The 24,369-nt window shown below is 38.2% G+C and overlaps 1 protein-coding gene and 1 long non-coding RNA gene across 10 annotated transcripts in view; one reads left to right on the top strand and one right to left on the bottom strand.

Annotated features, from left to right (window-relative positions):
* dmd (dystrophin) overlaps window positions 1–24,369 on the top strand; it is a 199,083-nt gene that overhangs the window by 4,670 nt on the left and 170,044 nt on the right. For 8 of the 9 annotated variants that reach the window (XR_006924152.1, XR_006924151.1, XM_046837542.1 and 5 more), the window contains exons 1-8: window positions 8,315–8,376; window positions 14,998–15,036; window positions 15,126–15,218; window positions 17,924–18,001; window positions 19,025–19,117; window positions 19,425–19,597; window positions 21,058–21,176; window positions 22,921–23,096. Coding sequence is in view for 7 of the 9 variants with exons in the window: in XM_046837542.1 (XP_046693498.1) it covers window positions 19,437–19,597; window positions 21,058–21,176; window positions 22,921–23,096 (456 nt within the window). In the remaining 2 variants the exon portion in view is untranslated. Of the gene's footprint in view, window positions 1–8,314; window positions 8,377–14,997; window positions 15,037–15,125; window positions 15,219–17,923; window positions 18,002–19,024; window positions 19,118–19,424; window positions 19,598–21,057; window positions 21,177–22,920; window positions 23,097–24,369 lie in introns of those variants that run through there. The other variant, XM_046837545.1, reaches the window with a different exon arrangement.
* Window positions 4,687–5,535, bottom strand: LOC124378061. Its single transcript, XR_006924153.1, has 2 exons — window positions 5,185–5,535; window positions 4,687–5,098 (listed from the first exon to the last, which is right to left on the bottom strand). It is a non-coding gene; the product is annotated as an uncharacterized LOC124378061 (long non-coding RNA).

Here is a 24,369-nt window from a genome sequence, read left to right as displayed (position 1 = left end):
ACGTCCAAAATTTCTTTGAGTCTCTATCAATAAATAAATCTACACTGGTACACCAGATTACAAACTTAAAATAAATCAGCGTAGAGGTACGTTTTCACCGGTCGCTTGAGTATAGCCATCCCTAATGAGCAATGAGGTGAGGAGATGGAGGATGAAACCTTGAGAGGAAGCAGAATTAAAAGGGAACCCATTCTGGTCAGGGTGACACTGGATCATCAAATAATTATCTTCTATAATGATATATTGCCCTGAACCATGGGCATAAATTTCATTTAACAGTAGGGGGGACAATAAATGTAAAATTTCTCATCAGCAATTTTGGAAGGGGACACAAATAATACAGTCAAATTGTATTTATAAAGACACACAGTGTCCCCACAGTGAAAAACTTAGCTTTTATCATTATTATTGTAGCACAGAGACTGCGTCATTATGGTGATAAGTTTTTCTCAGGTTCAATTACAAAGCAAAACAAGGAACATTTGGACATTCGGTGCAACCCAGATGAGGATGGGTTTCCTCTTGAGTCTGTGCTAGTGCTAGTGCACTGCAGCTAATACTGCAACTAATGTACTAGTGCACATTAGTTGCAGTGTTAGCTGCAGTGCACTAGTACATTAGTTGCAGTGTTTGTTGCAGTGCACTAGTACATTAGTTGCAGTGTTTGTTGCAGTGCACTAGTACATTAGTTGCAGTGTTTGTTGCAGTGCACTAGTACATTAGTTGCAGTGTTTGTTGCAGTGCAATAGGACATTGGTTGCAGTGGGGTTTTTTTTGCAGTGCACTAGTACATTAGTTGCAGTGTTTGTTGCAGTGCACTAGTACATTAGTTGCAGTGTTTGTTGCAGTGCACTAGTACATTAGTTGCAGTGTTAGCTGCAGTGCACTAGTACATTAGTTGCAGTGTTTGTTGCAGTGCACTAGTACATTAGTTGCAGTGTTTGCTGCAGTGCACTAGTACATTAGTTGCAGTGTTTGTTGCAGTGCACTAGTACATTAGTTGCAGTGTTAGCTGCAGTGCACTAGTACATTAGTTGCAGTGTTAGTGCAGTGCACTAGTACATTAGTTGCAGTGTTAGCTACAGTGCACTAGTACATTAGTCGCAGTGTTTGTTGCAGTGCACTAGTACATTAGTTGCAGTGTTAGCTGCAGTGCACTAGTACATTAGTCGCAGTGTTTGTTGCAGTGCACTAGTACATTAGTTGCAGTGTTTGTTGCAGTGCACTAGTACATTAGTTGCAGTGTTTGTTGCAGTGCACTAGTACATTAGTTGCAGTGTTTGTTGCAGTGCACTAGTACATTAGTTGCAGTGTTAGCTGCAGTGCACTAGTACATTAGTTGCAGTGTTTGTTGCAGTGCACTAGTACATTAGTTGCAGTGTTTGTTGCAGTGCACTAGTACATTAGTTGCAGTGTTAGTTACAGTGCACTAGTACATTAGTTGAAGTGTTTGTTGCAGTGCACTAGTACATTAGTTGCAGTGTTTGTTGCAGTGCACTAGTACATTAGTTGCAGTGTTGGTTGCAGTGCACTAGTACATTAGTTGCAGTGTTAGTTGCAGTGCAATAGGACATTAGTTGCAGTGTTTGTTGCAGTGCACCAGTACATTAGTTGCAGTGTTAGTTACAGTGCACTATGCTACAAGCTATTGTAAACAAGCTAACGTTAACTAGATAAATCATATTTTAATCTCTAATAGAGCAGATTCATGGAAAATTACATCGCTAATCAGCATTTTTACTAATTTATGAATGAGTAACTACATTTAACTACATTAAAGAGAATCGCTTTATTTAATGTGAATAAAATACCCTAGTTAATCGAGATGAACCTTAATTGAGCCGCAGACACACACCTGACTCGTGTGTGTAGAGTAGGTGAGATGAACTGGGAAAACAGGCAGTGGGACAAACCACAGTGAGGAAGGGGAGGGGGGAACTCAACTGTTTCTAAATGCATTTTTTGCATTATTTTTTTTTTCTACTTACACAATTATTTAGGTATTGATACATATATTTTTCACAATAGAGAGTTGCGATATTTTTTAAATAATTTTTTTGAGGGGGACAATCCTCGGATGGGGGGGACATGTCCCCTCTGTCCCCGCCGGGATTTACGCCCATGCCCTAAACATTATAGTTTTATCATGAGGTCTATTTTGCTTGAGATAAGGGTGTCTATATCTGTAATTTATTTACACGATCCACAAACAAAAAAAATCAAGCCCACAACTCCATGAATGGACGACAGTATGGATGGACGAATCGATTTGAAAATATTGATACTTTCTATATCGAGAGGTTCGAATCTCTCATTTAAGCCACTTTATATACTGCCATAAATCCAGCAGCAATCAACAGTGTTACAATACACACAAATTCAATTCAATAAATTTTTATTTGTATAGCACTTTTAACAATGAATATTGTCTCAAAATGTTTCCCTGGTGAATGAGTCGATAGCGACTGTGGTGAAAGAAAAACTCCCCGAGATGGCATAAGGAAGAAACCTTGAGAGGAAACAGACTCAAGAGGAAACCCATCCTCATCTGGGTTGCACCGAATGTCCATTTGTTACAGATAAACGATGTTGCGAGGGACAGTGATGGTGATCAGAAGCAAACTGTAGTCCTGAGTCAATGTAGCAGACTGTTGACATTAATTACAGTCCAAATCCATCCTCAAAGCTCCCGTTCTTACTCCGGAATTTCATGGAACCACTCAAATATTATTAGATTCAAATCTTTGCTGCTTGAAGATGTTGCGTTAACCATTCAGGCAGTGATTTGGCTACTCTAAGGACAGATAGAATGCGTCACATCAGCATTTCCATGTCGTTTGTTTGGAGAGTCAGAGAGTGGACTACTTGCACCTCGTGTCTGTTGCAAACTGCACAAGTTTAAATATATGTGTGTGGATTAAATAGCTGGTCTTTCATTCCACAATGTGTTACAGAGGAGAAGAAATTGATTTGGTTGTAGATATACTTACATGTACATTTATAAGATGGGCTTAAAAAAAAAAACTGGACTCTGAGAGGAACGGTTGGCCAACACCATAACTCACTTATACTTTTGTGTTTCATTTCCTGCAGAATTTGCAAAAATAAAAAAACACACAATTTGTCTTGATTTCAAATCCATAGGAAAACCTCAATGCACTGTAAACAATATGCACAAAAATGAATGTGGGGTCATATCATGAGGTTAAGATCGATGCTCCTGCTGAAGATGATGTATGAGGGAGAAGCTCAGCTGTGGCTGCAGTGAAAGGACACGTGTTAAATTGTGTTTTTATGGCATTCAGTCTCACTGTATGAGATTCCTGTCTGTGATGCAGTGCTCTGTTCTACTGCGTTTCTCTATAATATTGAAGGTGTCTACAGCTGTGGGTTATAATGATAATAGTAAGAGGTGGATTGGTTCAGATACAGTAGGACACCACTGAGGGTCTTAGTGTGAAATGTACGACCCGCCACTGAAATAAATCATACAATCCTGAAAGGCTAGAAAGTACAGTATGCGCCAAAATATACAGTACTGAACATCTTGAAGGCGCATGTGTGTTAGTCGACGTGGCAGAGCTCCAGCTGAATGTGCTCTCAGCAGAAAAAGGAAGTTGTGTTGTGCTGTCGTTGTTGGAAATGGATCTCTCGACGGAGGAAAAAGTTTTTATAGTCTGGTATTATTTCTGCTCTGACCATTTCTTCAGAGTTTGAAAAGGTTTCTTTCCTGCGAAGAGCCTTCACATGAATAGACAGTGGTATCAATAGGACGGGGTGAGCAGATATATTGCTCTAGAATCTCTAGCCATGCTGCAGGAAAACTTTCCAGAATGAATCATTTTAGGTGATAATGACTTCCGATACACATCCAATTCCCCAGATCATACACCACCTGATGCCTACTTAAGGGGAATGTTAAAGGAGATCATTTCAGTACTGTATGTTTTGGCACATACTGTAAATACCAACCAGGCATTACATTATGAGTGAATAATTCGGATTTTCTCTAAATAATGGCACCTGGTAGTGGGGGGGATATATAGCCAAATGTTTACAAGTATTTATTGTATGTATACAGACAATTCATTGTGCACAACCTTCTATACTGTACTGATTGGTGCTACTGTATTACTGTTTTTTGTTGCACATGTGTTGCACATGTGTACTTTGTGTTATTCGTTTAGAGTTCTGTGTAGTTCTGTGTTCCTTTTGATCATTTATGTTGTCTGCAGTGTATATGGTTAAAATGACAATAAAGCCTACTTGAACTTGAACTTGAATTTTGTCCTTGTAGTTGACGTGTTAGACGCCGAATAAATGGGAAAGTATAAAGCTTTGAGCGAGTTTAAAAAGGGCCAAATTGTGACGTCTAGACCAGTAGTCCCCAATTCTCGGGCCGCAGCCCGGCAACGGTCCGTGGGTCAATTGGTACCGGGCCACACAGAAAGAATACATAACTTACATTATTTCCATTTTATTCATTTTCTGATTCTGAATTATGTTTTATTTTGGAAAATGACCAGATTCTCTCCACCACATCTGTCTATGACTCACTCTTGATGCATGTCATCATGCCTCGGTCACATGTCTCCATCCGCTACCTTCTTAAAGGGGCTCCGGCCGCTAACACACAACACATTACCGCTAAATTAAAACCCCCAAGCGAGCAAAATGAACAAAAAACACAGTGGATTCACGTTTATTATTATATTTAGAAAATATCAGTTTTTATGGTCGTATCTTATTTAGTTGTATTTATCCACCACACCTTACAGGCCGGTCCGGGTCCGTGAAAATATGGTCTGACATTAAACTGGTTTGTGGTGCAAAAAAAGGTTGGGGAACACTGGTCTAGACGACTGGGTCAAATCATCTCCAGAACTGCAGTTCTTGTGGTCTCCTGGTCTGCGTCTAACAAAAGTACTCAAAGGAATGAACAGTGGTGAACCGGTGACTGGGTCGTGGGCGGCTGAGGCTTATTGATGCACGTTGGGAATGAATGCTGGTCCGTGTGGACAAATCCAACAGACGAGTTACTGTATCTCAAATGATTAAAGAAGTACAAGGTGTTAATGCTCCACAGTTTAGGACTGTTCTGAAAGAAAAAAAGGTTTAACACAATATTAGGCACGTGGTCATAATGTTATGCTGAATGGTGTATTTTGTAAAATAAAGTCTTACAGGTAAAACATGAATTGACATTGGTATCGGTAGCGATATGTCCTGAAAGTATTTGGTATTGGATCGAGGAGGAGAGTGAAGTCGTATCGCTCAGCCCTAGTGGTCTGCTCAACCTGCTGGTTTTCAGCGACACGCCCCCCGAATCCTTCATCCGCGTCTCGCTCGGCTGCACTGTGAGTGAACCGCATCCTGCTCCGGGGACCCGGTCAGTGACAATAAACCGTCAATCCGGAGGGGGATTAATGTCGTCATGGAGCAGAGGGGATGATCTGTGATGATCTGGGAAGGAGATGAACATGGAGTCTGAGCGGGTTGAGTGATGAGTGGAGCGGCGGCGGCGTGTTTACACCCACACAGGTAACACTGAATACTGGCATGATGTCAGACTGAATGAGAGCTCAGATCACTGCTTCTGAACATGGACATCACTCCTGTTCACTCCTGTTCACTCCTGTTTACTCCTGATTACTGCTGATCAACACAACCTGCGTCAGACGGACCGCTCGGACAGTGTGGTGGTGAGAAGATCCTGAGCCTCTAGAATGCAGTGTTTCACGCGTCTTACTGCAGCTTGGACCAGAACATCTTCATTTCATCGCACAAAGCAGTTCATGAGATTGCTGAAAGGGTTAAATCCATTTAATGCATCCGAAAATATAAAGAGTTTGGAGTTTGTTTGTTGTTTAGGATCATTTGGCCAACAAAGTTTGGTGATCCAGGGTGCACAATCTCCAAACTCATAACCTTGCTATTATTATTATTATTATTATTATTATTATTATTATTGTCGGTTTTGAAATCTTGTGGAGAGCTGCACTGTTGACTTCCTTTTGTGTGTTCAGAGTGATAAAGAGAATAAACCTGTTTACATCCCAACCTAATTACTTTTCTAATCCAATTTGGGAAAGGGAGGATTTAATCCAGCGAGCAGATGGAAACACACCACTGTCTCCTGCATGATCTGTACGGATGGGCGATTCCCTCCTAAAGAATTTGAAGCTTTGTTCTTCCATTAAAACAGGGACATCTTCTGAGAGGTTTTTTGGCCAGTCAAGAAAGAAACAGGTTAAATGAAGAAGTGTCAACATTCTTTATTTCCTTTACAGAAGTCTATAAAGAGGAAGGACTGTAAAATCCTGATGTAACAGTTTAATATAGTTGTTGTGTTGGAGTTCTGTAAATGAAATGAAAGAGAAGTTTGGGCCATTTTACTATTAATAATAATAGCTATCAGTATTGGTCTTGAATGTACTTGGGATCAGACCGAAAAAAAATACACATATATATATATATTACCACCAATTTGTACGGATGAGCGATTTGATTCCAAAGAATTGTTGCTTTTGATACAGGTGTTGTATCAAGTGTGTTCTTCCATTTAAACACCAATCCTACAGGGGATAAGGGATCGGACAGATCGGATTGATTGTTTTAGACATTGTTGCAAAGTGGATTTATAGAAACTAATAGATTTATGTATGTAATACATTTCTCTATGTAAGTTTAACCCTAATTATGTGGGCCCGAGGTAAGGAGATGGAGGAGGATATAAGGAAGAAACCTTGAGAGGAACCAGAGTTAAAAGTCTAGGGTTATATCATATTATCCAGAAAGTTCATTATAGTTTAATCATAAACTTTATAATGAATGTGTGAACATTCTCTACTGAGAAATTTATAATAAGGAAGGACTGTAAAAATGTGAAAAGTGTAACTATGAATAGAATAAAAGAGAAGTTTGGTCCATTTTACTATAAATGATGGCTTTCGAAAATATTGGTATCAGTATCAATATTGTTGCTACAGGTCTTGAAAGTAATTTTTATCGAGCCAAAAGGTAAATAAATGTTATAACCCATCCCTGCTGATCAATAACACATTCTGCTTTTGCTCAATGACATTGTTTTTAACACTTGATGTGGAATCACTGCTACCAGTGGAAGAGCATCGTATTCTTCAATTATCTCTTTATTATCTTATCATTTTCACATACTTATCCCATATGTGTAAATTATACACGATCATCAGCAAGTTAATATTGAATGTGTAGCTGCTTTGTTTGTTATGTAATGAAACTTATACTGCTGCGCTGTTTCAATCATTTAGCAGCATACTGTGTGTTATTACACACCCCATCGTTGTTGCACTGGATTATGGATATTAGTCCATGAAATATCATTTTGTGTTGAACTGTTAAATCGTTAGATTCTTTAAATAGTGGTCATTAGTGGGTCTTACTGAATCGCTGAAATCCAAGCTTTACTTAGAAAGGAACTGTATGAATATTATGTAGAGCGTATCATTGTGTCATGAAGTTAACAATCCATTATGTAGAAGCTTTTTTGGGCCCACAAATTATTTCTGGATTGTAAGTACATGCACATCACAGATACCATACATCAGTATACTGTGTGTATCTTAGATCTCAGAATAATGGCCACATTGGACAATCAGAGGGAACAGTGATGAGATTTTTCACAACTGAAAAGTTTTAACTACACTACAGCATATGAAAAAGTTTTAGGACTGTTCCAGCCGTATGTCACTCTTCTCCAAACTGTTACCCCAAAGTTGGAGAGACACATTTGTATAAAATTCTTTTTGGATGCGGTAACATTACATATTCCTTTTATTAGAGTCCTAAAACCTGTTCCAGCATGACAATGCCCCTGTGCACAAAGTCAGCTCCATTAAAATATATACATGGTTTACATGGGTTGGAGCAGAATAGAGTTCGGATTCCTCACTCTATTGAACACCTTCCGGATGTATTGGAATGGAATTATGTCTGTGTGGATAAATGAGCACAAATATCCACTAGCACACTTCAAAATCTAGTGGAACATCTTCCCAGAGGAGTGGAGGTTATCCTACAGCAAAAGGAGAATAAATGTGGAATGGGATGTTCAAAAGGAACGTACACATTTTAGGGTCAGGTGTCTTCAAACTTTTGTCCTTATGGTGTGACTAGATCCGTGCTGTTTTAGTGCTTAACTCAGGCTCCAGGGCTTATATGTAAATGTAAAAGTTTTTATGGATACAAGAAAATGTATGTTACTGAATGTCATTTATTAGTCACATATCATTGCATTTTTAAAGTATCTAATGTCGGGATTATTATTAAATTACAGATGAAAGAGAAGATGTACAGAAGAAAACCTTCACAAAATGGATAAATTCCCAATTTGCTAAGGTAAGCTGATTTAGAGCTTTTATTCTTTAAGAGCAATTATTTTATATAAATTTTGCTTAATTGTATATATATTAGTTTTTGAAAAAAAGGAAAAACATGGGTAAATTTGCCAATGAAAATATTCTATATATATCAAAGGGAAAATTAACTCAAAGATAAAATTGTTAATATGTTCAAGTATTAGAAACATGAGTGATGTGAATTTTAAAATCTGATTTTCAGGAAATGGTTAAATGAGCTGTGTTCAACTGGATGCTAAACATGAAAACATTTTTATACCAAACAGCAAATGCACAAATGTATCAGATATACAGACACGTAGAAATGCTTTTTCTGAGCTCTGAACAGATGATCCACTGTTTGAGATTGCAGTGGTGAAGAGTAACGAAGTAAATGTAATATCGCTAATGTACTTTAGTAGTTTTTTTCATGTATCTGTACTTTACTGCAGTATTTCCATTCAGAGAGACTTTTACTTTAAGTTCACTACATTTCAAATTCAAATATCTTACATTTTACCCAACTTCATTTTGCTAAATCAGTCATTACATTTTATTAATTTTAATCACACAGCAAGCCACCAATCAGAGTAGAGCATGCGCTCTGTTGTAAACTTGTTTTGATTGTTTTGATTGCCGACCAGGGGGGGGGGCTAACCACTTATTTGCTCGGTCACATCAATTATTATATCATGTCACAGTCAATGAACCTAGTAGTAACTCTGAGTCTGCCTGGAGATCTTCCCTTACTCATACATTCAGAAAGGAGAGGCGGGGGTTTGGTGACGTCACGGCAGTAGGGAGAGTTGGATCCAAATAAAATTTATGGATGACAAAAAAAATCATACCCCTCAGGAGAGAAATAGAGAAGTAGTAGGGGGGAAACGTGCAAAAGATAAAGGTTTGTATGCAGCTCTATCCCTCATCTTGTTATGAGGAGAGTAAAGGATAATGCCTTTAATAATACAGGTTAATAACTGTATATCACTTAGGTTATGATGTTGCCTGCTATGCTTTTACACATAGAGCAACAATATTTCTTTTAGCTGCATAACATTATAATTTACAATATGTAGTCATCATAATGTGTAAGGTCCCCTGGTGGTCTAGTGGTTAGTACTTTATGTACTTCATCCACCGCTGTGAGATTGTTAGTTATTTTAACATTTTCAAGTTTCCCAGACTTCTTTGCCACTGATGTGTAACCTGTTAAGACATGTTTGTTGTCTATGAATATGTTTTCACTCCTGGGCATGTTTTCACTCCTGGGCAAAATATTTATATTAATTATTAAGATTTTAAACCTTTTCACAACAACGAATTAAACAAATAAATTAATGCCTGCTTCTTATTCACTAATCCCAATGTAGTGCTTGTGTAGTTGAAAGGGAGTGAGCGAATTGGAACACTGATGTAAATATCATTCGTCAGAGAGTAGAGGCTGTCGCAGACAATTTCATTGTGAACTTTACACCTATCCTGCATTAATGTATTGTAAAACAGTAGTTTATTATTTTTTCTAACTGTCCATTTTTTTCCTTACACATTTATTGTATGTTCATAATGTACAGAACTGGACAACTGGCTGCTTTGTTTATTCAATATGATGTTTATTATATTAAAATATATTAAATATGAAAAAACAAGTACAGTATATGAGCATACATATCAGGCATAACATTATGACCACCTGCCTAATATTGTGTTGGTCCCCCTTTTGCTAACAAAATAGTCCTTTGCTTCATTCGGCTTTTCCCATCTGCCGCCATACCCCCTATCCTTTACATCTACCTCTTTCAAACCAACTACCTGCATGTTTTCCCTCACTACATTCATAAACCTCCTCCATGACCTTCCTCTTTTCCTCCTCCTGGTGGCTCCATCCTCAGCAATCTTCTACCGATATAGTCTTTGTCCCTCCTACGCACATGTCCAAACCATCAGAATCTCGCCTCCCATCCTCTTCTGGGTTGCACCGAAGGTCCATTTATTACAGATAAACGATGTTGCAGGGTACAGTGTTGGTGATCAGAAGCGAACTGTAGTCCTGAGTCAGTGTAGCTGTTGACATTAACTACAGTCCAAATCCATCCTCAAAGCTACCGTTCTTACCATGAATTCATGGAACCACCATGGTGTTGATGAGAAACCATCCCCAGCTGCACAGAGTGACCTCCAAACGAAGAGAACATTATCCAGAGGCAAGATGCGAGGAAGAGGGGCAGGAACAGTGGGCACTGGAACCTCAGGAGCATGTTTAACTTGACCGAGAGAGAGCGAGAGAGAGAGAGAGAGAGAGAGAAGAGAGAGAGAGAGAGAGGAGGGGGCCAGGAAGAGAAGAATATGGATTATTATGTGTCCTTAATGTTGTATGAAAGTTAAGGACACTGTGCAGTTTGGACTCCGGCAAACTGCATAACTAATAGGGAGAACCAGAAGGTAACACAGACATGAGGGATCTCTGGGATAAGAGACGACCCACCACACCACCATCAACAAACCTGAGTGAACGTGTGAGAGTGAGGGGACTCTATATCCATGCTCCCTCCAGATCTGAGCCTTTACCTCTACTAGAAAAATCTACTGATAAAAGACTTGACTAAATAAATATGTTTTAAACCTCGACTTGAACACTGAGACTGTGTCCGAGTCCCGAACACTAATCGGAAGGCTGCTCCATAACTGTGGGGCTTTATAAGAGAAAGATCTGCCCCCTGCTGTAGTCTTCATTATTTGAGGTATCAACAAATAGCCTGCACCTTTTATTCTAAGTAGTCGTGGAGGACCATATTGGTACAGACGTTCACTCAGATACTGCGGTGCGAGACCGTTAAGTGCTTTATACATCAGTAGTAGTATTCTATAATCAATGTGAGATTTAATTGGGAGCAGTGTAGACTGATTAAAACAGGTGTGATGTGGTCATATTTTCTAGATCTAATAAACTTTTCTAGATCTAGTAAACTTTCCCTTTCATTCTCCCTTTCGCCCTTCAATCACAAATTACTCCTGCTATCACTCTTCTCCACCCACTCCACCCTGCCTGCACTCTTTTCTTCACTTCTCTAACACACTTTACATTATTTTGCACTGTTGACCCCAGGTACCTGAACTCCTCCACCTTCTCCACCTCTTCTACCTGCAATCGCACCACTCCACTGCCCTCTCTCTCATTCACACACATGTACTCTGTCTTACTCCTACTGACTTTCATTCCCCTTCTTTCCAGCATGTACCTCTACCTCTCCAGGCTCTTCTCCACCTGCTCCCCTACTCTTACCACACATAAAAAATACATCCACAAACATCATCTGTCTGACCTCGTCCGTCAACCTGTTGTTTACTACAGCAAACAGGAAAGGGCTCCGAGCCAAACCTTGATGCAATCCAACCTTCACCTTTGACCAGTCTTTTGTTCCTACTGCACACTTCACTGCTGTCACACTGTCCTCATACATGTCCTGCATCCTAGTGCTCTTCCTCGGCATGAAACCATACTGTTGCTTACAGAGGGTCACCTCTTCTCTCAGCCTGGCTTCCACTACTCTTTCCCATAACTTCATGGTGTGACTGATCAACTTAATTCCCCTGTAGTTACTGCAGGTCTGCACATCTCCCTTATTCTTAAAGATCAGTACCAGCACACTCCTCCTCGGTCAAACTTCTTTCTCTCTCATTTTGGTTATTCATCAGCTGCTCAAAATACTTCCTCCACCTTCTCAAAACACTCTCCTCACTTCTCAACACATTCCATCTGCATACTTTCCTGCAGCACATCCTTCCCAGCTCGGTCCCTCTGCCTCGTTAATCGGTACAAATCCTTTTCTCATTCTTTAGTGTCCAAATTCTCATACAGCTCCTTATTTGCCTTTTCCTTTGCTTTAGCCACATCCCTCTTCACCTTCTGCCGCATCTCCTTATACGTACGCCTACTTTTCTCATATCTCTTTCAATCCCAATTTTGTTTCGTCAACCTCTTTCTCCTTATGCTTTCCTGAAATTTCTCATTCCACCACCACGTCTCTTGTCTTTCTTTCTATTTCCAGATGTCACACCAAGTACCTTTCTAGCTGACTCCCTTATCACTTCTGCAGTAGTTGCCCAATCATCCAGCACCTCTTCACCAACACCGAGCCCCTGTCTGACCTCTTCCCTGAATCTCACTTGGCAGTCTTCCTCCTTTAGTTTTCACCATCCTCTCCTTCTTCCAAAACCATCCTACAGACCAGCATCCGATGCTGTCTAGCTACACTGTCCCCTGCCAACACCTTATAGTCTCCAATCTCCTTCAGGTTGCATCTCCTACATAGAACATAGTCCACCTGTGTGCACCTTCCTCCACCCTTATACGTCACCTTATGCTTCTCCTTCTTCTTAAAATTCACCAATGCCATTTCCAACCTTTTAGCAAAATCTACCACCATCTACCCTTCCACATCGCTCTCCTTAAGGCCATACCTACCATCACCTCCTCATCACCCCTGTCCCTAACATGCCTATTACAGTCTGCCCCAATCACCAATCATTCTTTCTTCCACCACTTCATCTAACTCACTCCAGAATTTTTCCTTCTCCTCCATCTCACAGCCCACTTGTGGAGCATAAGCACTAATGACATTTATCATCACCACTTCAACTTCCAGCTTCACATTCATCACCCTATCAGAAACTCTCTTCACCTCCACAATACCCCCCCACCCTCTCTTTCTCTCTCTCTCTCTCTCTCTCTCCTCTATATATATAAATAGATAGAGAGAGAGAGAGAGAGAGAGAGAGAGAGAGAGAGAAAGTGAGAGAGAGAGAGAGAGAGAGAGAGAGAGAACGTGAGAGAGAGAGAGAGAGAGAGAGAGAGAGAGAGAGAGAGAGAGAGAGAGATAGTGAAGGTGAAGGTGAAGGTGAATAGAGTTATTAGGCAAATTATATTTTGGGTTCACTTCCTTTTTACCCCTGGAAGGTTTTCCATCTTATTTCACACAAATAAAGTGTATAATATGTTCCATACCTTTCTTCCTCTGCCTGTAGCTTCTTTGCAAATAACTATAATAACCTATATAAACACATCACAATTACATACAAAGCTCTCATTTAATGATCCCTTTCTTGTACACACTTTAAGCTTATTATCTATCCTCTATTTTATGCAATAACTGTAATAGAGTGCAGAAAAAAATCTTTTGTCTGTTATGAAAAGAAATTGTATGTAGGATTATTTAGAATAACATAATAGTAAGAAAATGAAATCAGATATATCCCTTCAGTTTTTGAGCAAAATGTAACAATTGCACACAATTATGAGTTCTTTTGTCAACAACAATTACAGAAAAATAGTTACTATACTATACATATTTAATATATATATATAATAATAATGATACTTTGAGTTTCTAAATGTTTTGCCCAAGTAAATTAGCTAAAAGGCTACAATAAACACAATTTAGCTTACAAAAGCAAAGTGCCGTGCATGGCTTCTGTAAACAGTTTAGCCCTGCCTTCTTTCATTTAATTAGCTTTTATCAAACACTTAGAGATTGATAAGTATTTCTAGACCACTGGTAGACTACCCTGAATATACAACTTTAGTCTGTCAATCCTGGTTGCATGTATGAGTTTGTTATCTGGGTCTTGTTGGGCAACTGTAGGTACGACAAATACAAATAAAACATTCTTTTATGGAAAAAAAAATCATTCCAGAAGATTTTTCTGTATACTCAAAAATAAAGTTAGAATTTTATTTTGTGCATTTGAATCATTATGATTTTATATGTCAATGTGTTTTCATCTTTTCCCCGTACAGTTTACTGCAGCAAATAGTGGCACAGGAGTGTTTTCTTGTCAAATATATGTGCAAAGTAACCATACTGCCATGTGTAGGTCCTCCCTAAACTCTTGTCTTAAAGTATCTCTCACGTGAACTAAATGTCTGTAGTCACTTCTGGGAGATATTTCCCAGCTAACCCCCACAATGGACAACTCTGTCTTCAGCAGTATCTGAAACTGTTTCTGATTTAGTCCTTCTTAGCTCACATGTTGGCAGGCTCTAAACAATCTGGGGCAGCTATCCTCAAGAGGCTGATGGCCCAGAATAGATCAGAGGCTGAAGAGCAGCCGAGAGCACCAATTGCTCCAATCCGCAGGTATCAATCCCGCTGCACCTGAGCTGATCGAAACCTCACTTTTGGCAGTGAGCTGCCACGGATAATATACAGGAGCCATCTAAATCAAGTTGCTTTTTTAAATTGATGCCCTAATAATTACATAGTTTGCTGACCAACCCCCTAACCAGATAGAAGTTGATATGACTCACCCCTACCTGGATAACTGACCCATTGCAAGCATTAGTTTTCCAGGTAGAAACACCTTGTTGATAAAATTGGTAAGAGGAAAAAGGAAGGATATAGTAACTCAAATTAATACTCAACAAAACATGGTAATAAAACAGCACCTCAGTATGCACAAAGCAAAGAACCATGCTATGTATGAGCTACAGCAGCAGACCACAGGACCAACAGGAATCAGAGATCATCATGGGCAAAGGCTTAATGTAAGATAACAAAAAAAAATCACCTGGTCTTTTTTCCGGTGTTCACCTGTTTTTTTGTTTTTTGTGTAATATGGTGTATAGATTGGATCTCAGACATTTTGTATTGAGAGCCTCTTTTCTGTAAGTTCCAGAACTCATCCTTTACAAAAAATCTAAAAAATCATTGCTTTTAATAGCCTGAGTGTGAATATATTGTATTTGTCCTTTAGGCAGGAAGACCCCCTATTAATGACCTCTTCACAGATCTGCGTGATGGCCGCCGTCTTCTGGAGCTTTTGGAAGGCTTGACTGGGAAAGAATTGGTAAGTATATTTAAAAAAAAATTGTGAATTATGCAGTAAATTTAGCAGTTTCTTGGTGACGTCTTCAGCTCTGAGGCTTCTTTGCATGAATGTTTGTTAGAGGAATATCCATGCGTCCAAATTGAGATGATGTAGATGAGAACAGGGTAGGAATAGGTTTCTGTTCAACATGCTTTGATGTAATGGACACCAGGATTAGGTGCGGTGCACGCAAAGCCTTTAGATCATTAACTGGTTAGCTTTCATTGCAGTGCATTGTATTCATTGAAAGAAAGCAAGTTGGGAGCAGGGAAACAAGGCTTCTTCAGGGTGTCAATTATTACTGGAACCTGTGTGAATGCATCCTGATTAATATGTCTACTGCCCCATGTTCTATTTTACTGGGAGAAAAAAAGAATGTTCTTATAATCCTTGTACTTTCAAGGGATACCAGAATAGAGCATTGAAAGGCCTATAAATACAATATAATCAGAATAAATGTGCCCGGATGTTTAGATATGACACAAGCCTATAGGTGAGGTCAAGTTTCCAATATACATAGGTTAAACATTTTTCTACTCAGGTCAATACAACTGTACACATTTCATGTTCTGTCTATAATATAGATATCCTGCCTATTTCGTATACACTATAGCGTAAAAACATGTGCCAAATCAAACATGCGTATCATGAATACGGATGATCCGCTGTGGCGACCCCTAATGGGAGAAGCTGAAAGAAAGTTTATACACTATAAATAGACATTATATAGACAACTATATAGACATTATTATGGAGTTGATCCTACATTTGCATCCATTAGAGTTTCTTAATATTTTGTGTTTCTGTGGGAATTTTTTGGCCATTTATCCGGCAGAGCATTTGTGAGAGGCCTGGCTGGCAATTTTCATTTCAATGAGGGAAAAAATTGTTCAATGGGGTTCAGATAAGGGTTCTGATGGGCCAGTCAAGTTCTTCCACACCAACCTCATCCAGCCATGTCTTTATGGACGTTGCTTTGTGCTCTAGATCACAGTCATGCTTAAATAGATTCCACAAACTGTTCCCACAAACTTGGAAGCATAGAATTGTCTGAAAATCTCTCAGTATGCTGACACATTCAGAGTTCCCTTTACTGAAAAAAATGGGGTCTAGTCAAGCTGCCAAAATACTTCTTTCCTACTCGTCCTCCATCTGTCCACCCTCCACCAAATTTTAGTTTTCGCAAATTGCAATCAGGCAGGTAACGTTTTCCTGGCACCAAAAAAACCCACACCCACCCATCAGATTGTTAAACAGAAAACCATGATTCATCACTCCACACGTTTTCACAGCTCCAGAGTCCAGTGACAATATGATTTGCACCACTCTGTCTGACGTTTGGAGTTATACTTGGTCATGTGAGGCTTGTATGCAGACACTCAGCCAAGGAAACCCTTTCCATTAAGCTCTTTTCAGTCTCTAAATCAAACTTTGAAACAAATTGTTTTATAGGCTACTTTTTTCTTGCTCATGTATTTGCATACAATTGTTCAATTGTTTAAACAGATGCTAAATTGGAATTCGACTTGAGTTACATTGATTTTCTCATAGTATGAAGGACTAAAAGGTCATGGGTGTGCTCCCAATAGACTCCTACATATGAGAATTGGTTAACTCGAGGCTTCTTATAGTCAATGCATCAATTTCTGGATTTGTACACAATGTTTAAAAAGATAGTCAGCATGGTGTATGTAAACATTTAACCCACTGGAATTGTCTAAAAAGTAAAAAAAAATAAAAATGATATGCTCTACTTTAGTGAAGAGATGCAAGAACAGATTTTATATGAATTTTAATGAGAAAAAAAGTATTCAAGTATTTACAAAGCCTTTTTAAAGACATTTAGCATGCCTTAGCATTCAGTGTAATATAAACAGTGGTGGACAGTAATGAAGTAAAGCTAATTTGTTACTGTAATTAAGTAGCTTTTTCATGTATCTGTGCTTTACTGAAGTAAGCCGATTTAGGGAGACTCTAACTTCACTACATTTCAAAGTCAAATATTACTTTTTATTTAACTACATTTAACAAATCTGTTGTTTTCATTTATGAGCAGATAAAAACTGGTCAATCAGCCTGCAAACCACCAATCAGGGTCGAGCTCACGCTCTGTTTTAAACTTGTTTTGATTGGCACTTGGTGGTGTCTACTTATCATCAACATACAGATTAGCATCAGTTCAACAGCAAGAACAAGTGGAATAATTGATGGAAGGAACTCCTGATTCGAACTTGCTACAACACCAGTGGCCTTATTTGCATGATGTTGTGAAATAGTTGAAAAGAAGAAAGAGCCCTTTATTTTCAAGTGCCTTCTCTGCCTGCCTCGGCCGTGTACGATTCCCTCTTACAATAATTCTCCATAAAATCTAAGGATTATAGCCATAATAAATCATAGTACTTTGACTACTTAAGTACATTTGAGGCAAATACTTTCATACTTTTACTCAAGTGAAAGTTTAAAGTGACACTCTGTAATTTGTATTACTTTTTATCTATACTTTAACTTAAGTACATGGGTTTGTGTACATTCTACACCACTGAATAATAAATAGAAATGCAACTTCAGTGTTAATCTGACTGAGAGTTCTTATCTGAAGCCCAATGCAATCTATACAGAGTTTTGCCGAACATCATAAATGTACATAATGTGTATAGCCTGTGTATATCTGTGTCTTCCTGCAGGTGAAAGAGCGTGGTTTCACACGTGTTCACTCACTCAATAATGTCAACAGAGTGCTACAGATCCTTCAGAAGAACAATGTGAGTTACAAGCAAAAGAGTTGCAATTTATAGTTCTATGTATACTAACCAAACACTTTACCATATTAATATAGAAAGAGGGAGATTTTGGTCCACATTCCCCAGATGTGTCATAATTCTTGCTGCAATTTTTCAGTTTTTGCTTTGCGAAATGTTGCATCATCAAAGTGAAAGGCTTGGCAATACATTTACTTTTACGGGATTTGGTGACCTGTTATTATCATTTAAACAACTAAGCAGTTGGGAATTAAGGGCTTTACTTATGAGCCCAGCAGTGGCAGCTGGGTGTTGCTGGGATGTGAACTCATGACCTGCAGTCATGTACTTGAGGTGGTAGCTCAGTGGTTAAGGCATTGGGCTTTGGATCAGAAGATCACAGGTTCAAATCCCACCACCAAGCTGCCACTGCTGGGCCCTTGAGCAAAGTCCTAAAAAAACCATCCTCTGCTCAGTTGTAAGTCGCTCTGGATAAGGGCGTCTGCCAAAATGCCGCAAATGTAAATGTACTTGAATAGCATTTATACTGAAGGACTGTGGTATCCCCTTGATGATTGATTGGTATTTACATGCCCAAAGTTTGCCGAAAAAACACCTGCCACACCATAACACCACATCCACATTCCTGGGTCTTTGGATTCATCCTGTTGGTGCCAAACTCAGACCCTACTTTCAAGATTCATCAAACCAGGCTAAGTTTTGATCCAGTTTAATGACCGTGTGCCCACAGCAGCTTCAGCTTTCTGTTCTTGGCTGATAGAAGTGGAACTTGATGTGATCTTCTGCTGATGAAGCCCAATCACCTAAGGCTTGTGCAGTCCGAGATGCTTTTCTGTACACCACATTTGTACAGAGTGGTTAACTGAGCTATAGAACTAAATTGTTTGTTATTGAAGATAATTCAGGAAGATGTTTGCGACATTAAATTAATTTAGCTATTAAATGAAGCTCCTAAATAAAAACATGTAACATATTAATCTAAAAAATAGTTTTCCCCATTTTAATGTTTCTGTTAATGTACTTTAGGTTGATCTGGTGAATATTGGAGGAGCTGATATTGTCGATGGCAACCATAAACTGACATTGGGACTCATCTGGAGCATAATTCTTCACTGGCAGGTAAGAAGGCATGAGTTAGTCACGGGTAATATTGTTCTGCTCACAGTTGTAAAGAATGGTCATTTTAAATAGACGACTTATTGTCTTACACTAATCTGACCGCGTTCCTCTACACTCAACAATGCATTTCTTTTGTATGTTTTTTTTTTTGCACCATTTTGTAGTACAACTCTTCATGGTGTTAATGGTTTATTACTGTTTATAAAAAAGTGTGTTCTCTCCTACGTACAAAACAATGCACATTTAAGAGAAAGGAAGTAGGCAACATGGTCAACAACATTTCATAATCTTTTTTTTTCTATTCTAGGTGAAGGATGTGATGAAAGATGTGATGGCAAACTTAAAGCAAACCAGCAGTGAGAAGATTCTGTTGAGCTGGGTTAGGCAGTCCACCAAGAGCTACCCACAGGTCAATATTGTAAACTTCTCCAGCAGCTGGGAAGATGGTCTGGCCTTTAATGCTCTTATCCATAGCCACAGGTTAGTGCATACAGACATTAAACTGTTAAATGAAGTAGTAGCATTTAACATATTGTTTTTTACATATTTTTTATACAATGTTTTGTCTAAATACGTAGTTTATTTGGCTGGAAGATGTTTTTTAAAACACAGCAGTGGTGGACAGTAACAAAGTAAATGTAATTCATTACTGCACTGTAGATTTTCATGTATCTGTACTTTACTGAAGTATTTCCATTTGGGCAAACATTAACTTTAACTTCACTACATTCCAAAGTCAAATATCTTATAAATATATAAACAAATATATTTTTACTCATCTACATTTTGTGAAATTAATCATTCATTATTATTTATGAGGATAAAAACCAAACCACCAATCAGGGTCGAGCGTGCGGTCTGTTTTAAACCTGTTTTGATTGGTGCTTTCTGGTATCTACTTATCACCAACATACAGTTCAGCATCAGTTTAACAGCAAGCAGAGCATTTTGATGGGAATACATGATGAAAGAAACTCCAGATTCTTACTTGAAACAACACCCATGACCTCATTTGCATTATTTTGGGCTCATGATAATTGTAATTAAAATCAATCAGTGTTTGACCCATTTATATCATTCTATTCATAGATCAGTGTGCTGAGAGTAACATTACAGTCTTTTCCACATAAACTGAGTTAATTAAGCAGCTTAAACAGTCTTGTACAAAAATGATAATAGGAACATTATAGTCATAATAAATCATAGTACTTTGAATACTTAAGTACATTTAAAGGCAAAAACTTTTTTCACTCAAGTAAAAGTTTAAAGGGAGCATTTCTTACCTACTGTATCTCTACTTTAACTCATGTACATGCTTTGTGACTTCATCCACCTCTGAAACTCAGAGATTCCAGTGAGTTTAATCACCAATTTAATTTTGATGTGAGGCACAAGATGAGTTACTAAACTACAGACGAAAAGGTTTACTTAAAAAATATAATGAAAAATAGCACACCAACAGCTTTGTTATTAGTATAGACATACCACAGACTCAATTCTCTCCGTATAACAATAATAACTGTTTATGTCTGTATATGAGTTAGATTGCGCAGAATTCTAGACCTGTATATAAAATAATAAAATAAAAATGTTTTAATTAATAAATAAACCTAAAGTTGTATCTATTCAGTCGGTTTTGCACTGCAGACATAAAAAAATCAGCTTTAACTTAGTAGTAACAGATGACCATGGTATAATCAGGATAATTCATGGCTAGGTGTGCGTTACACAATTTTAATACACTTCGCAGATTCAGCCACCTTCCACTTAGTGATTATAATGCACGACACGGAGACAAATAACCACCCAAGGTTCTCCACCTCTGTGTTGTGCATTAAAAGCTTGTAATGCAGATCATTCCTTACATATCTTAGGTTCATTTTAAAAAGTAGGAAGCAACTGGTAAGAAATATTTTAGATTTTGTTTGTCTTTTTGCAAGGCCGGAGCTGTTTGATTGGGATGTGGTGGAACAGATGGATAAAGCTTACGACAGGCTGGATCACGCTTTCTCCGTTTCTGAAAAGCATTTGGGCATCGATCGACTGCTTGACCCTGAGGGTATCTATTCTCCAATACATATATTTACATTTACTTTTGTTGTGCTTGATATAGGTGACAACATAATTATTGGTGCCCGTCATGCAAATAGTTAAAATGATTTCTGCCTGCAGTGAATGAGGTTTTCATTATGGGAACAGTGCATGACTATAAACTTTTTTAACATGGTGCTGTAATACATTTTATGTTTCTACCCAAAGTACTTAAAAGGAAAACAGTGATATTGTGTGGCCCTGAGTATGCTAATAGTCTGTGTATTAAAAGAATGGACACAAGTCCAATTTTCCATGTGCATAAAGTATGTAAACATTGTAACATTGGGGAGCAACACATGAGCTTCGTTCGCTGTCTGTGTGGAGTTTCTTTTCTAGGCTTGAATAAACGGTCAAGTAGTTTTCTCTGTAAAGCTGATTTGAAACATTTTTCACAAATGAAAATGAATTGAACTCGTTAAATAATTCATATTCATTCAGTTCAATTAAATTCATTTTTATTTGTATTGCGCTTTTAACAATGAACATTGTCTCAAAGCAGCTTTACACAGATAATGTGGTGATTAAAAGTGAATATGTTCTTTATAAGTGTAAGTTTGTCCCTGATGACCGAGCCGGTGGAGACTGTGGCAAGAAAAAACTCCCCGAGATGGCATAAGGTAGAAACCTTGAGAGGAACCAGACTCAAGGGGAAACATCATTCTCATCTGGGTTGCACTGAATGTCTATTTATTACAGATATATGATGTTGCGGGGTGCAGTGATGATGATCAGAAGCAAACTGTAGTCCTGAGTCAGTGTAGGAGACTGTTAACATTAACTACAGTCCAAATCCATCCTCAAAGCGCCCGTTCTTACTCCGGAAATTCATGGAGCCCCCATGGCATTGATGAGAAACCGTCCCAAGCTGCACAGAGTGGCCTCCAATCGAAGAGAACACTATCCAGAGGCAAGATCTGAGGATGGGAGAGGGGCAGGAACAGTGGTCACTGGAACCTCAGGGGCATGTTTAACTTGACAGAAAGAGAGAGAGAGAGAGAGAGAGAGAGAGAGAGAGAGAGAGAGAGAGAGAGGAGGGGTGAAGGAAGAGAATATGGATTATTATTTGTCCTTATTGTAGTATGAAGTTCAAGGTTATGGCTTTCACCATAAGGTTATCACCATTCTTATTAGGGGTGTAACGGTACACAAAATTCACGGTTTGTTTTGTACCGGTACATCTGTTTTTAAGTTATGTAAAATAGAATAACTTTATTTTTGTGCAATACATTTTATTATATTGATTAAATTGAGTATTTAATTAAATTGGCACAAATTAAATTGATTGAATTAATGTAAAAATGTAATTAAATACAGAGGTGTGTGTGTGTGTGTGTGTGTGTGTGTGTGTGTGTGTGTGTGTGTGTGTGTGTGTTTTACATTTAATATACATTTTTTTAAATATATGATCTACTACTTATTTTAGCATGTCAGGATTTTCTCCTTGTGAGAGAAATTTCTGGAAGCTGGACATGAAATGCTAAAGAATTGCATATCCAAGACTATATCCATAGACTATCGTATAACCCAAAGTGTTCGTGATTGCATTTTGGTATGGAGTGCGTAGCCAAAGTAATACTGCGTAATGTGCGTATACGAGTTTGTGTAGAGTTTGTATCCTTGCTTTAAACCCTCATCGACATGACCCTGTCTAGGACACATATAAGATCATTAATTAAGTGATTAATATTAATTGGATTTCCCTTCTCTAGATGTGGCTACTGTTCCAGACAAGAAGTCTATTATTATGTACATCACCTCCCTGTTTCAAGTTCTACCCCATGGTGTCAGTATGGAGGCCATAGAGGAGGTTGAGACCCTTCCCCACACTGTAATCTCTAAAGAAAAACATTTCCATTTTCAAACACAGCAGCGATTTTCCCAGCAGGTAGGTTCTTAAACATCTATTCTGAAAATGAATAAAGTTTCGAACTTATCGGAACTTAATATATAAATTGAATATGAATAATATAAAATTCCTTTCTCCTTTCTGCTTTCTTTAAATGACATTTTGGGTGTGATGCTTGAATAATATAATTAAATAATAATATGCCATGCTCAGCTTAAATCTACAGCAAATTTGTGTGCTTACTATGTGCTTACTATTAGCGTATGTATACTAGATAACCAAGCCCCATTTGTTTTTCAAATATTGAATATTGGACAGGATTGTTACTGTCAATCACATGGCAGTCTTATGTCTAATACTCTAAAATATGCTTTTGCCAACTTCCTATATTTGTAGCAGGCTGCTGGGTAGATTGGGAGGGACATTAACATTTCAGGGCAGTGTAAGTAGAGGGCCAAACACTGTCAACATTTAATACATTCACTGTACATTCACATTTGCCTGAGCAAGTTGCTTGGCATCATTTCTTGGCAGTCAGATCATTAATGTTTGGGTTAGATTCTACGCTGTGGCAACATTCAATATACTGCAAAGTAAAGGTGTGCATCAGTGAGGTGACTCCTGTGTGTGCTTTTGTTCATCTTCATATATCACAAAGTTGCTTAATTTGAGAAAAGTTGCTTACACAGATATGTACTTCCAAACATGCAGAGCATTCAAGCAGCCTGTAGGCAGAGATTGGGCATAGTTTCAGGGATGAATAGTACAAACTGTGCAACCCACCCAGAATCAAACTTTTCCAGTTATATCAGAAATAATATATCACCTTGTGGGCCAATCTGCAGAATTGCCATGACTGTTCAGGGAAGTATTAAGTATCAAATGTAAGTTGAATTTATTTCACTAAATGCAGAATGAGTCCTGAATTATTTTGTAGACACTGGCATCTATAAAAGTTGAGGCAATGTAAAAAGCTATGCAATATTTCCAAATCTCAGAAATATATATATATTTTTTTATTCTTACTAATTAACTGGCAAATGCATTTACATATATTTAATTTGGCAGACACTCTTACCCGGGATGACTTACAATGATCTTATTTATGCATATAAGCAGTTTAGGGTTAAAAGCCATGCTCAAGGGCTCTTTTGATCAGAAATCCAACATCTTGAAGTCCAAATGAGCTCCATAATAGTTTGCATAAAGCACTTATGACGTCCCAAAAAAATCCATCAATTACTTATGAGATAGTATGCTGTATGTATTGCACTCATGTACCAAAAAGGGTACAAATAGTCCAACCACCCAA

Source organism: Silurus meridionalis, chromosome 24, assembly GCF_014805685.1.
Source record: "Silurus meridionalis isolate SWU-2019-XX chromosome 24, ASM1480568v1, whole genome shotgun sequence".
Classification (NCBI taxonomy): Eukaryota; Metazoa; Chordata; class Actinopteri; order Siluriformes; family Siluridae; genus Silurus; species Silurus meridionalis.
This window is presented reverse-complemented; position numbering and strand designations above follow the sequence as displayed.